The sequence below is a fragment of the Xenopus tropicalis genome, chromosome 5, assembly GCF_000004195.4.
Source record: "Xenopus tropicalis strain Nigerian chromosome 5, UCB_Xtro_10.0, whole genome shotgun sequence".
Lineage (NCBI taxonomy): Eukaryota > Metazoa > Chordata > Amphibia > Anura > Pipidae > Xenopus > Xenopus tropicalis.
The window spans coordinates 126,528,824-126,542,852 of NC_030681.2; the positions used below are offsets into that span (position 1 = coordinate 126,528,824).

General features: G+C 38.7%; 1 protein-coding gene across 4 annotated transcripts in view; it reads left to right on the forward strand.

Moving 5' to 3' along the window:
- gigyf2 (GRB10 interacting GYF protein 2) overlaps positions 1-14,029 on the forward strand; it is a 65,198-nt gene that overhangs the window by 31,249 nt on the left and 19,920 nt on the right. For 2 of the 4 annotated variants that reach the window (XM_012970921.3, XM_012970923.3), the window contains 9 exons: positions 6,703-6,929; positions 7,727-7,892; positions 8,090-8,263; positions 9,378-9,634; positions 10,064-10,211; positions 10,321-10,484; positions 11,084-11,175; positions 12,340-12,432; positions 13,528-13,628. In XM_012970921.3, the coding sequence (XP_012826375.1) occupies positions 6,703-6,929; positions 7,727-7,892; positions 8,090-8,263; positions 9,378-9,634; positions 10,064-10,211; positions 10,321-10,484; positions 11,084-11,175; positions 12,340-12,432; positions 13,528-13,628 (1,422 nt within the window). Of the gene's footprint in view, positions 1-6,702; positions 6,930-7,726; positions 7,893-8,086; positions 8,264-9,377; positions 9,635-10,063; positions 10,212-10,320; positions 10,485-11,083; positions 11,176-12,339; positions 12,433-13,527; positions 13,629-14,029 lie in introns of all 4 variants that reach the window. The other 2 variants (XM_002933354.5, XM_012970922.3) reach the window with 1 other exon arrangement.

Genomic DNA, 14,029 nt, shown 5'->3' on the forward strand with positions numbered 1-14,029 from the left:
GCTTCCTCCTTTCTTTTTCTTCTGCCGGCGAAATCCGTGGGCCGGATTTTTAAGTTCGGCTTTTCACTCTACTGCGCAAGCGAATAGGAAGTAGGAAGAGCTCGCTGCTACCCCGGGCTGGTGCTGTTCTCTCCGTACAGGGGCACCAGCCCGGGGTAAAAGGGAAGCGATCTAAGTCACTTGGGGGTGCCTAACATTTCTGCACCCCCAAGTGACTTAGCCTTTCCTTCTCCTTTAAGGTGGGCAATGTGATCTGTTCATTTAGCCCTCAGCCAAACAGTTGTATACAACAACATATGAATACAGTTTTTTTGTTTTTGGGTTTTTTTTAAACTGCCTGATTGGCATCTGGCTGACATCAGTTGGCAGGTTTTTTGGGGAGCCCTGTACATGTTCAGCTAATCTGCTGAAGTAAAAGGCCTAAAACATCATCTTAATTCTGCCTGTGCATTGCCACTCTCACTGAAAACATCAATATCTCCTTTATAGAAACTAGGGAAAATAATTAAATATTCCCCTTTTAATGTTTGAAGGCATATTTCATGTTGCAGTAATACCAACTGTATGACTGTACCTTAGATTGATAATGAAGCAACTGAAACATTATACTTAGTAAAAAAGACATAATTTCTGCTTCTGAATAATACATTGAAAATGAAGGAGGTAGACAGGCCCATTATTTTAGCTTACCTAACTTCAATCCGAGGGAAGGTAAGCATACATTCTAAACAGATTTTATTATTAAATCTGTTGACAATCGTATTATAAGACAAAACACTGTTGCTTTTATATTTCACTTATAGTGCTGCAACACTTGGGAATTTCAGCAGCTTTGTTAAACTCTCTGTCATCCTAGCAACCCAGCAAGTAGTCTGTATGAGACTGCACAGTAAATAGAAGAGGGCATAATTAAAACATAAGCACTGTAAAGTAACTATAAAAATTAAGTTTCACTGAACAGTTTTTTTTGGCAATTTGAATTCAGAGGCAGCTTAGGTAAGCAAATAATTTAACACCAATAACAAAGTAGGACCGACTGAAAAGAATGGGCCAGCCAATAGAATACTAAAAGTGAAGTGAAAGGAAATACCCCTTTAAAGCTAGAGCACTACCTGCTCTAACTTAACATTTTTTTTAAATTTCGGATACAATTGCAGTGATACAGTTTTGTGGCTGTAACAAAACATTGAAGCCCCAGAAAAGGTTCATTATCATCCTACTTTACGGTCAGACTTTTAGGGTTATTTGCAAACAATGCACAGGAACAGATTAGCCTTTTGTACAAATATCTACACATTAACCTAAATTAATATTACATGAAATGGGGACCCTGTTGTAGCACTTGTGGAGGCAAGGAAATCTGCAGCTTATAGCCCGATGTATGGGGCCATACAATAATTATTGGGCAGGCTAGAAAGTTCAGGCATGGAAGATATGATCTGATGGTTGACCTAGGGTTCAAATGATCACATAATCCTGATATTGTTTGTAGGACGACATAGGTGAAAAATGCCACTAACTGTAAGTTTACCCCCGGATTCCATACCTTTTTGGTATTCACACATTCTGACAGATTTAAGATAGGTAACTTGTGTTTTTATTCTTCAAATTACCAAACTGTAAAGCTTTCCTAAATTTAGCATTGTTGATATTTTTGAAAATCTACTCAAAACTTCTACTTTGTTGAATTATATCTGATTGCCTCAAAGCTTCTACTTTACAGCATGTTATCTCCAACATGTCCTTTTATAAAAAAAAAAAAAAAAGCATCCTAATTTGATATGCAAGCATAGGATTTAACAACTATGTGGCATATAAAGACCCCCAAAATGTAGCTTGTGCAATCAGAAGTCATGGCTTGTATTTCAACTTTTGCAAAAACTACAATGTATGTTTTGTGTGGAGGATGAAAGCCCCAAAATAAACCTGACCCCATCATACCTGATATTTTGGAAAGTTCTGTTAAATCCAAAATTGGTAAATTTCTTCTCTCATGTTGTAAGAAACAACTTTCAGAATAGGTGTATGTCTAGCACAGACTAGCAAACTGCATGTGAATGCCAGTTTGAGATGTAATATGCAAGGGATAACAAAACTGTAGCATGAGAAGACCCACAAGATAAAAATATTGCACGCCCAACTTTAATAGGGGCAAGCAATCACAACCTAATAAAATAGTTGAAAAAAAGACTCTTTTTATGTGGTTTCTGCATTTACGCTGGGTTAGATCTGATCATTGCCCAGGGGCAGGGGATTAAAGAAGCAGCTTCAACAGCCTCCTCTCCATGATTTAGAAATACTGCATCATAGAATCTACTCCCAGTGGCACTATGGCATGTTAGTGTTCAGATTGTACAGGGTTACAGCAGGGTTGGAGTACTACATACATACAAAGCATATGGGTATACAGCAAAACTCTACATGCCCTTGGCCTTTTACCAGAACATACAGCACATACAGAAGGATATTAAGTATTCTAAGCCTATAAACAATAAAAACAATGTTTAAAGGGATATACTTTGTTACTGTGTTTAATCTGCTGGGTACTGCTTTATTTATTTGTCTCTCTGTAGCTGCATTGTTGAGATTTAGTAAATGCTCGACAAACTAATCATGACATCTTATTCTCAAATCGATGTACAAGGTGTAACTAGAGCCCTCTGATCCCATTCAGAGGGGATCGGATGGGCGGATTCTCAGCTTGCGTTTATCAGCAGGCCCAGAATATGCCTGATGTAGCTCTAGCCTAAGCGCTTTCGCTTTTATCTATTGATGAATATGAACTTAAAAATCCTATAAAAGTTAAAGGAATACTGTCGGGAATTTTTTTTCCCATAGAGCTTCTCTAACAGAATCCTGTATTGCAATCCATTTCAATATGTAGCTCTGGCTCTGTCTGAGCTCAGAATCAGGCACAATGCACTGAGATGGGGCCAACACACCAATATTATAACAAAAAAAATGCATTTGTTGGTTCAAGTATATATTTTTAAATGGTATAGTGAATTATTTGCTATGTAAAGAGTGTAATTTAGCAATACAGAGTACACCATAAAAATCAGGGCAGTATCCCTTTAACAAAGAGTGGTTAAATTTCCCTGTGCTAGACCTTTGCTAGCTCTATTTTAACACTTGGATAAATATGCCACATTAAGTGTCTGTGGAGAAGATCCTGACTCAAATGTGCTTTTTCCTACTTATTTTCTATTCTACAGCTTCTAGGTATCTGTTAGTGTCATAGTTCCATGTCTGGTGTTTACCATAAGTGTTGTCCATAATCCTGTGTGGCTTTGGCCATAAGCTGCTGAGTTCCTGGTTTTGTGTCAGGGAATTGGACTTTTTACAGGGTTAATATGAAAGGCATATTTGTAAAGTGCCCTTTTTGAAGCATACCATTGGCTACCAATCTGTGGATCCTCTGTCTGCACAATTTAGGTTGATTGAAGGGAATTGTAATCACTAAGATTCAATCGCATGTTTTAGTTTTAATTAAAAACTTTTGCTCTGTAGTGATCTTCTGTTACAGATCCAACCCTCACTTAGGCAGATTTAGCAGCATAACACCTGCTCTGATTAAACCACTGACCATAACATGGTGGTTTCTGATTGAACTCTACAGAGAACACCAAGGCCGAAACAAGCATTATGGCAGCCCTGCTGTGTATAAAACTAAAATACAATACACTGATATTTTCTAAATCAAGCAGAGAAAAGATGTAACATAAATACAGTGTCTTTCATTAGCATTTAGGGCCATAGAAGATGTGGAGATTAGTCGGCGTGCGACAAATGTCCCTTGTCGCGGGCAGCTAATCTCCTCTCAAGGCAATTTCGGCAAATCGCCGCGCCATGTATGCCATCCCACTGGCGATTTACATTCTAGCCGGTGGGATGTAATTTCGGGGAGATTAGTCGCCCGTGACGAGAGATTTGTCGTGGGCGACTAATCTCCCCGTCTGTCACGGCCCTTAGACCCCTCGCTAGATCTCTCATTCTGCTGATTAAAAAGCAGAAATTTTAGGCTATTTATAGGCTGCAAAGCGACCAGGGATGCACTGAAGACGGTATTTTGGGATTCAGCCGAATACTGAACCAAATGCGAATCCTAATTTGCATATACAAGTAAGGCTACAGAATGGTTAGAGACAACTGTGCACTGCGCAAGTGGTGAAAATTTTCAACTTCCATGTTTGTGATTTTAAAGGTTCAGTTTGCAGGCACATGGATTCAGCTGAATCCTGCTGAAAAAGGCCGAATCTTGGCTGAGTTCTAAACTGAATTTTGGATTCGGTGCATCCCTAAAAGTGACGCATATGTTTTTCACCAGTGATTTACATTGCAATTGCAGTGATTTACAAATGCAAAAGCATTTGCTGGAGATTAGTCACCCCTAGTAGACAAGGTGTATCTCCTAATATCACCATCATTTCTGGTTTGTGTTGGTTTGTCCTGTAAGTTCGTAAAAAAAAACCCGTTTATTGGGGATGTCTGCTTATTGTTAAACTGTCATCAACCAATCCCCTATTGCCCCTATTGCCAAATTATTAATTCTCATAGGGCCTTGTTAGCAAAAATCCTTTAAATCTAACGAAGTTGGCACTTACATGATGTGAGGTAAAAAGATGGACATCTTCTTTAATAAAGGGAATGCCCTAAATTTGCAGTGACTGAGTGTGAAGACCTTGCTTTTATTGTTGTGCTTTGTTTTGTATATTGTGTACCGTATATACTCGAGTATAAGCCGATCCGAATATAAGCCGAGGTACCTAATTTTACCTAAGAAAACTGGAAAAGCTTATTGACTCGAGTATAAGCCTAGCGTGGGAAATTATTTTACTATGGGGCTAGGTTAAATACATAAACAGCATGGAGTTTGAGAGAGAAAAGTTTGCCTCATAGTTTTTATTGTTTAACCTTTTATTATTATTATTTTTTTTTTTAACTGTCAGTTTGGGAAGGCTAAGAAAGCTGCTATACTGAGTATCAATCTGCACATCACTACCTCTCATATAATATCACATAGTACATATTCACTGCCAGTCTTACTGTCCACTACCATTTTCCTTTCACTTCATAAGGAAATGCTTGGCAGAATAACAGATTGAAATTTGCAACATCACATTACAAGAAGACATTAACAAAGATTTGGGAAGCCCTGCCATTTGGGAAGTACTTGCCATAATGCTGTGCATCTCCTGTACGCGCTCCTGTCCTGCGTGCGCTCCCAGCGTTTAATCGTGCGCTTCAATCCTACGCTGTGTGCGCTCCCTTGGTATCAGTGATTCATTCCAACGAGCGTGCTTCAATCTAACTCAGGTTCCTTTCGATGCAGACGCGTATGCACGTACGCAAGCAAACACGCACGCGTCTGCTGAAACCTAGAAACAGCCATCAGCGCGCGCGTTTGCAAACGTGCGTGTTTGCTTGCGTACGTACATACGCGTCTGCATCGAAAAGGACCTGAGTTAGATTGAAGCACGCTTGTTGGAATGAATCACTGATACCAAGGGAGCGCACACAACATAGGATTGAAGTGCACGATTAAACGCTGGGAGCGCACGCAGGACAGGAGCGCGTACAGCAGATGCACAGCATTATGGCAAGTACTTCCCAAATGGCAGGGCTTCCCAAATATATATACTCGAGTATAAGCCGAGGGTGACTTTTTCAGCACATTTTTGGTGCTAAAAAACTCGGCTTATACTCGAGTATATACGGTATATACACTTTTGAGGCAAGCATTTAGTACATATCTAGGAATAACATACAATGTATCCTTATAAACAATGTCAGTCTGCAGACTTGTGCAATTACATGGCCATGGGATGCCTCATTGACTTCTAAATTGCTTGTTTTTTTCCAAGTTAATACATTATTTTCTATATATATAACATAAATGCATCTATTTAAAGATCAGACTATACATTGTTATTTATAGGGGTCCTGATTTCAGGCTTCAGTTATTATAATGAAACCAGTAGTAACCTAAGTTACTTCAAACCGTATTGGTAGACAGGAATAGAAGGGACTTCTTCTCTAACTGATGTTCTACCATGTGGTTGACCTCTGGCAATATCTACATTCCCCATGTCACACTTTTCTCTACACAATCACAGCACTTTTGTACACAGGGCAAACTGAAGCCACAGATACAAACACATACCTTCTCTGCACAAACATGTCCTTGTTTTTCCCAAAGTTATGCATATTTTTGCATAGTTGGGAAGCATGCAACAAAGCATGACTAAACTGACCATTGTGCACTCGGAACAATTAAGTATTATAGGATTAGCAGCCTGAGGGGCAGCAGAGGAAAGCGTGAAATAGCCTGACCTGATGATAATCATCCGTAAACTCTTAATAGTACTCTTCACCTCTTCAAAATATCCAATGTGACTTCTGGTTTATCCTCTCAAATCTAAATTCCTAACATGCATTATTAGTCTACTGACTAACCGAAAAAAGACCAATTTAGGGAATGGACAGTGTGTAATGATTAGAGCTGGACAACACACAAAATGTCTGCATCAGGATTATGAAGAATTTCCCTTGATTTTGAAAAAACTAGGAAAGTTTGGTACTGTAACATAAAGAGGTTGCTGATGTAATACACATCTGTATGCATAGTTGATTGCATTTTTGGGAAGTGTAATGTGGTGTTATGATTTTCAGTCAATTGATTTTCCTCCCCCTTCCACGTAGATGGTGCACGGGGTTCTGGTTGGAGAGAGATCCCTGATCGTCGAAGGCGGTTTGACTATGATTTACGAGAACGTGAGGATGAGCGTGGGTACCGCAGGGCACGAAGTGGTTCAGGCAGTGCAGAGGATGAACGGGACAGTTTGCCAGAGTGGTGTCTAGATGATGCAGAAGATGAAACAGGCACATTTGACTCCTCAGGGGCATTCCTGTCTTCCAAACCTTCCAAGGTGAGGCTGCCTGAATAGCTGGAAGTTTGTTCAAATGCATTTTTCTTTTGTCACTTGTGTGGCTGAGAATACCAGTTTCAGTCGTGGTGGTTCCATCATCATCTTTTTTCATGTTATTCCCATGTCTGAGGGAAAACATTCTAAAGTTTCTGTTGACTAAAAAGTATAATCATTCTGCCATCAGTTTTGCACTGGTCATAAAGGGATTGTTACTTTTAACTTTTTGTACATTATAGAATGGCCAATGCTTAGCAACTTTCCCTTTGGTCTTTATTTTTTTTCATCTCTTATAGTTTTTGAATTATTTTTGTTCTTCTGACTTTTCCCAGCTATCAAATGGGGAATGTTGACCCTGGAAGCAAAAATAATAATAATAAAAATATTGTTTTATGACTTTCTATTCAGGCCCTTTCCTTTTCATATTTCAGTCTCTCATTTAAACCACTACCTTACTGCTAGGATAATTTAGACTCTAGCAATCAGATAGGTGGTGATATTCCAAGATCAGTTGCAAATGGTCTCAGAATATCACTCTCCATCATACTAAAAGTTAATTATAAGGTGAACAACCCCTTTAATTCAGATTTTATTGATGACAATTTCTGTCTGTTAAGTAGCAGCCTATATGGTAGCCCTTGTGGAAGAAATGCTCCATTATCTCCATGTGCAAATAACTTCTTCTACAATTCATGGAAGATTTATAGATAAATGACCAAAAATAAAATTCACATTTTACTATTTATTATTGCTTAAATTTCCTTTTTTTTCCCTTTTTTTATGTTATGTGCAATGTGCAGAAGGTGCAGAAAGAACCCATTCCTGAGGAGCAAGAGTTGGATTTTCGACCTTCCATGGATGGAGCTGATAACTCGGACTCTGATGGCAGCCAAACAGAAGAGGCCAAAGAAACCGATCCTGTTCAGTCTCGGACTGATAATGATTTGAGCAGGAATGGTTACACTGGTAAGCCATTAAGCACAGAGATTCAGAACTGCCACTCAATGACATATACTGTGTATTGGTAGCGGCTGTAAAACCTTTTTATTACATGATACATAGTTTAACATGAAAAGTAAAATTAGACATGAATTAGTTATTTTGGACAGTTTAGAATTCTGTTTATCTCTGCATAAAATGATCCACCCCTTTTCTTTTAGTAGTTCAAGCCACTTCTTCACCAGACCATAGAATTCCATCACCAGTGCCCCGGACAGATAAAACTTCAGAAACTGCTAACCAGAAGGCTGCAAGTCCTCATCTATCTTGTAAGACTGAAATAGATGTAAGATCACAGTCACCTTCATCACCTCCTACCCCATCAAAACACAAAGAAGGTAAGGACAGTCATGGTAGTTATTTTAAAATGAGTTCAGTGTCCTGTATTTACCCAGAAAACTATAATTTACAAATAGATAGGTACGCATTCTGATTAATTCTTAATGGATATGTATCTTTCTCCTACCAAACTGCAAAGCTTTGTTAAAACTTGTTGTTTGCTTTTTGTTTTTACACCTAAAAGCTTGCCTTTACAGCAACATATATTAGATAAATCATAATATATGAATTAACTTTTTGAAAAGATTGATGCCCTATATGTGCAGGATAGAGTCCTGCAGCTGGTCAGGAACCTGCCTGTTTTAGGATTTGGACTATCACAAAACAAAAACTGTAGTACCGTGGTAGCCAGTGTGAAAAATAATAATAAAGAAAAAACACATACAAGAGTATTGTAAAAATACATTGCTAGCTTTTGGAGCCTGACGAAGGGGCCTTAGAGCTCCGAAAGCTTGCAATGTATTATTGTTAGCCAATATAGGTATCATTTCTACAATACTCTTGTATTTGTGTTTTTTAGGGGTTTGGACTGTGTCTCCTACATATTATTTTTTATTTATTCCTTTTCCTCCACTCTTTTTTTTTTTTTTTTTTTTTCCCTCCACCCACTTATGATGTTACTTATGGGTCCAGATTTCAAAAATTGAGCCCATAGAGGACTCTAAGATAGGGTTGTCAAATGTGGCATGTAGAGATCCATATAAATTTTAGTGGTTTGGTTGACATTTCAGCTTTATCAACCTTTTGTTCGGCTGAATTAAGTGCATGTCAAAGAAAGTCCACCAGAAGGGAGCACAACCCAAGACACACTGGAGGTCACAAAAGAGTTATACATTAAACCAATTATTTATTAAAACATCCTAGGGGAAATCAATCTCATGGGATGAAACAAATCACGTTTTTTATTTGTTTTTGTTTTATTTTTTTTTTTAAATAAAAAATACAGGGTACACTTGTGCATTGCCATATGGTAGGTATGTATTAGTACACAAATCACGTTTTTGTATATATTTATATAATCATGCTGCTTTCTTGACTTTTATAGGGTGAAGGGGAATTTTGCTTTGTCAGTTGGTTTGCGAAAATATACATATATATATTTTTTTATTACAGATGCTGCCTCACTCAGTCATCAAGGGTCACAGGAAAAAAGTAGTCCATGTATACCTCATCCTCCATCTCCTGCCTTCAGCCAAAGGTCTCCTGCTAGACAACCAGACCCTCACAAAGTACCTGCCATGTCCTCTGTCCCTGTTCCTCAGTTAGACACTCCCACAGTTCCTGCCCATTCAACTGTTTGTGCTGCTCCAGGCATGGAACCTATGCCCCCAGAACCTGATGAAGAAGATGGACTAGAACACCTTGAACAGGTACCATTGTAGTTAGATCTAAAATAAAATATCTGGATGTTCAAGAAAATTTGAGATGATAGAAATTTTATTGGGAATTTTTTTATATAGCTTATTAATTCATTGTGAATGCACCTTAGCAAAAGAAATAGGGAGACAACTCATGTTGCTAAATTACACAGTTATTCTATACAGCAGTGTTATGGGGCTAATGATGTTGTTCTAACCAACTAAATATTGAGCTGCCTGAGACACACTAGCTTTCCCATACCCAAGCCAATAAGCTGCCAACTGAAACTAATATATAGCTGAGGGGAGTGGTGTTAAAATAAAATTTTAAAAAATCATCCCCATTTTAAAGTTTTCTGTGTTTTCTGTAAGATTTCTCAGAGATGTTTTGCTGTGCTGCTAGCTTATGCACGATTTTAAAAATAGTTTCCATTCCTACAGCAGGCGCAGCAAATGGTGGCGTACCTGCAGGACGGGACGCTTGATGATGACCGTTTGCTAGTGAAAGTGCTAGACCAGCGAGTGAAGGGACCTTCGCTAGACAACCAGCAGAAGTGGTACTACAAAGATCCACAAGGGGAGATCCAGGGTGAGTGTTCATCTCCTAATTGTGCGTTTCCATTTTGTCTTCTATTTGGTGATCTTGTTTCTTGCATAAATTGTTTAGTAGGCATTTATATTTATCAACTCTTTCACAGGTCCATTTAGTAATCGAGAGATGGCTGAGTGGTATCAAGCTGGATACTTCCCAATGACTCTGTTGCTAAGAAGAGTATGTGATGATGCCTTCCAGTCACTAGGCGATATTATTAAAAAATGGGGACGGGTTCCTTTCTCCACACCCCCAACACCTACTAGACTTGTAAGTTATGTTTTTCATCAGATGTTGATGTAAATCCTCATTGGTTTTATTTATTTTTTGTTTTATATCAAGCATTAAGCATTTGTTTTGCACGTTGGCCATTGTGTGGGGCATTGCACAAAAATCCACAGCCCTTTGAGCTACTGTTCAAGAGAACAAGAGTCCTGCAGGCTGTTTTTGAATGAAATCTGCCTGTATATGGGGGAGGGGTGGCATGTAGGCATCCCCTCTTACACCCCCTACCTTGAGCGTCATTCAGAGATGCAAAGTATAGAGCAGCAGGCCATGCAACCCATTTTGATCCCTGTTCCTACCACCTGCTCTTAGAACATTTTTGCAAGTGCTTAGCAAATGAGAACGAAGGGGCTCATTCTCTTGCTTTTGTGCCCCCTAGGATCTTAAATTACCTGTTATCTGATGCTTAGGTAAATACAACACAGACACCATATTTAAAAAATACATTTAATCATTCAGCATATTTTGGCATATTTGTTATTTTGTTGTTGACTACAAATACAAACGCTTTGAAGGCAAACAAATGTCATCTATTTAGTTTGATTGCTAAATGATTTTTTTTTTTTTTTTTGAAATCATTGCAGGGGGACCTGGACCCTGAGCGTTTAAGTCGTCAGCAGGAAATCACAGCCCTGTATCAGATGCACCATCTCCGATACCAGCAGTTCCTTTTTCAGTGAGTTCTGCATGTGCAAGTTTTCTCAGAGCAGCATATAGCACTGCCGTGTTTAAAAACAAGTGTAAAAATGTTTGTAGTTGGTAGTTGCTGATCTACAGCTCCCAGTGCCCTTCATAAGCATTTGTATCGGGCTCTTCGTGTATGGTTTACAACATTGTATGGTTTTCTGTATATACGCAAAAGTAAACATTTTAGTAAATTAGTTTAACACACATTCTACTTGTTGCTGGACAAAAAAATGAAGACCAATTGCAAATTGTCACTCTCTACTTCATACTAAATGTTAAGTTAAAGATGAACTACCCCTTTAAATAGCTGACAGCAGCCTTCTTATGTTATCCTTGCACAGATATCATTAAACATTTGTTTTCAAGTAGGTTTCAGTTAGATTCATGCCCTATCTCTCCTCTATAGACATGGGGATTTTGAAGTATCCTCAACCCTATCAGCTGAATCTATAGATGCTTGCATCTTCCTTTGCAGTTTTGTGTGTAGATTGCTGGGTTTCTTTTGCTTGAAGGGTACCAACCACCACCCTAGGCATGCCCCTAAGTATTCTAATGTAGAACAGGGGAAAGGGAACTACCTTCACTGACAAAACAATATTCGAAAGCCATCATGTTTAAGCTCTTAGATAGCCAGCTATTTACTGAACTGTCATACAGATGAAGGTGAAAGAGATGCAAATCAGGCATTTCTTTCTTATTGTCTCAACTCCATATGTCTCCAAGTTTTTGCTACTAAGCTACTGTTGTCCACATGCAGACATGTCTTATCAGTCTCCAAACAATGTAAATTGAAGGCACACGTGTAAGCATGGAGCCACCAGGCAGTCATGTAACGGATTACATTACTAAAGGGCTGAGGCATACTTTTTGCATGAAGTTTCTTATGCATGGCTCATGTCATAACTGGTTAATAGTCAATCTTGAAAGCAGCTAATCTGGGTGAAAATATTTGCTTATATGCTGACAGAAAAAAATAAACACCTTGGTTTTAACAGTTCCGGCCTCCTACTTTTAGTAGTTTGCTTGAGTATTCCCTGATGCATAAGCATTGCAATTACAAATTCTTTTGAATGTTATTCAATGATTATGTCTGATCTCTGAACCTTGAGCTTTTGTGTGAATATTAACAGTATGTATATATCATTTATTACAGGCAGCAGTATGCAGTCTTGGCGCAACAACAGAAAGCAGCTCTCTCCTCCCAGCAGCAACAGTTGCCTCTTCCTTTGCAGTCCCTAAGTATGAGGTACAATTTGAGTTCCTAAAAGAAAGCTGGGTGTTTTTAGAATGAATTTATCAAGATCACCCAAGCATTTCTAGCCAGATCCAAATCCACAACCTGCACCATCAGGCTGGAGTGTATGATAACAATTGCTGTCCAACTCCTTCCATATAATCATTTCATTAGATTAGAATTATTAGTACAGTTTTTTGCTTATGGTAAAATAATTGACATACAGAAACTCTGTTGGGTTTGTAGAGACAGTACTTTTTGCCATCCTCCAAGACACACCTGCCAATCAACACTGCAATAGGGACACAGGCTCCAAATATTAAAAAGAAGCTAAGAAAGGCAGTCTTTCAGCAGGAGGAGACTGCTGACTTTGCTTGAGGAGTAATGGTACTTGGGGAAAAACGTAGTGTTTGCTTCATAACAATTTAATGCCCCTAGAGAAAAAGACAAAACCCTGCAAATCTCACTAGAGGACAAGGGGCAATATCGGCAACTCTGTCATTTGCAATGGGGTTGGGGTAGGTTAGTAGCATTTTGTCCCCTTACCTTGGCTTCTTTCACTTGGATCTCCCTACCGGTATGTGCCATTAACATAAATGTTCAACTGGATAAAGCACATGAAGCAAGTGGCCCTTTAATTTTATTTACTTTAATTAAAATCAGTTCTGCCTCCTCTCATATAATGCCTTCAGTACACAGGCACCCAATATATAATAAAAGGTACAAGGTTTGCCCAGCTTTAGCAATCAATAACATGCCTGCTTTTAAACAGGTGACCGGTAAATCCTAGCAGCTGATTAGTTACTATGGGTGATTAGACCAGTAGCAAACTTTTGATTATATCCTTAGAATTTTTGTTGCTTGCTCTCCATTACACAGTAGATACTACATAGTATATAGTTTTGCAAGCTGTGCCTTATAAACTCACTGGTGTTCATTATAATGCAAAGTATATTGTGAGAAGTAAAGTCCAGAATGCAGAGTTGCACTTTTTAAGGTGCCTTTTATTGAATATCAATCTTAATAGGTTATCCGTTGCCATTTTACATCGTATGTAAAGAGTCTTTATAATACTTTAAGTTTTCCTTGCTGATGGTTATCTTCTAGGATACCTGAGCATACTGTGATCCCACCAGTAGCAAGAGCATTATCAGTACCAGACAGCACCTCATTGTGGGAGCTTCCACCTGCTGCCGCACAACCAGCAGGTATGTCATCTGATGAACTTGGTTATGGTTGTCTGCAGATTTTGAAAACTCTTAACACCTTGGTTTCTGTTAAAAACAAAGAGCAATGGTACTAAGTGGTATGTAGCTTTTCTATTACTTACTGTGTCAGCATGGCCGAAAGGGCAGAGCACAAATAGTCTGTAGCTAGCTAATATAAATAGTATCTAGTGCCTATTTGGAGTTTCTCTACCCCCAGTCAAATTGTTGAGCTGAGGGTAATGGCACATGAGAGGAGTTTTGTTGCCTGCGTGGAAATCGTTCTGCCCTTGGGAAAAGAAATCTCCAAAATACCCTTTCATTGATTGAAGTATTGTTAATTGATTGCCAGCACACAAGCTCTGCTGTACTAATCTCCTTAAGAGATAGTATAACACAGTGAT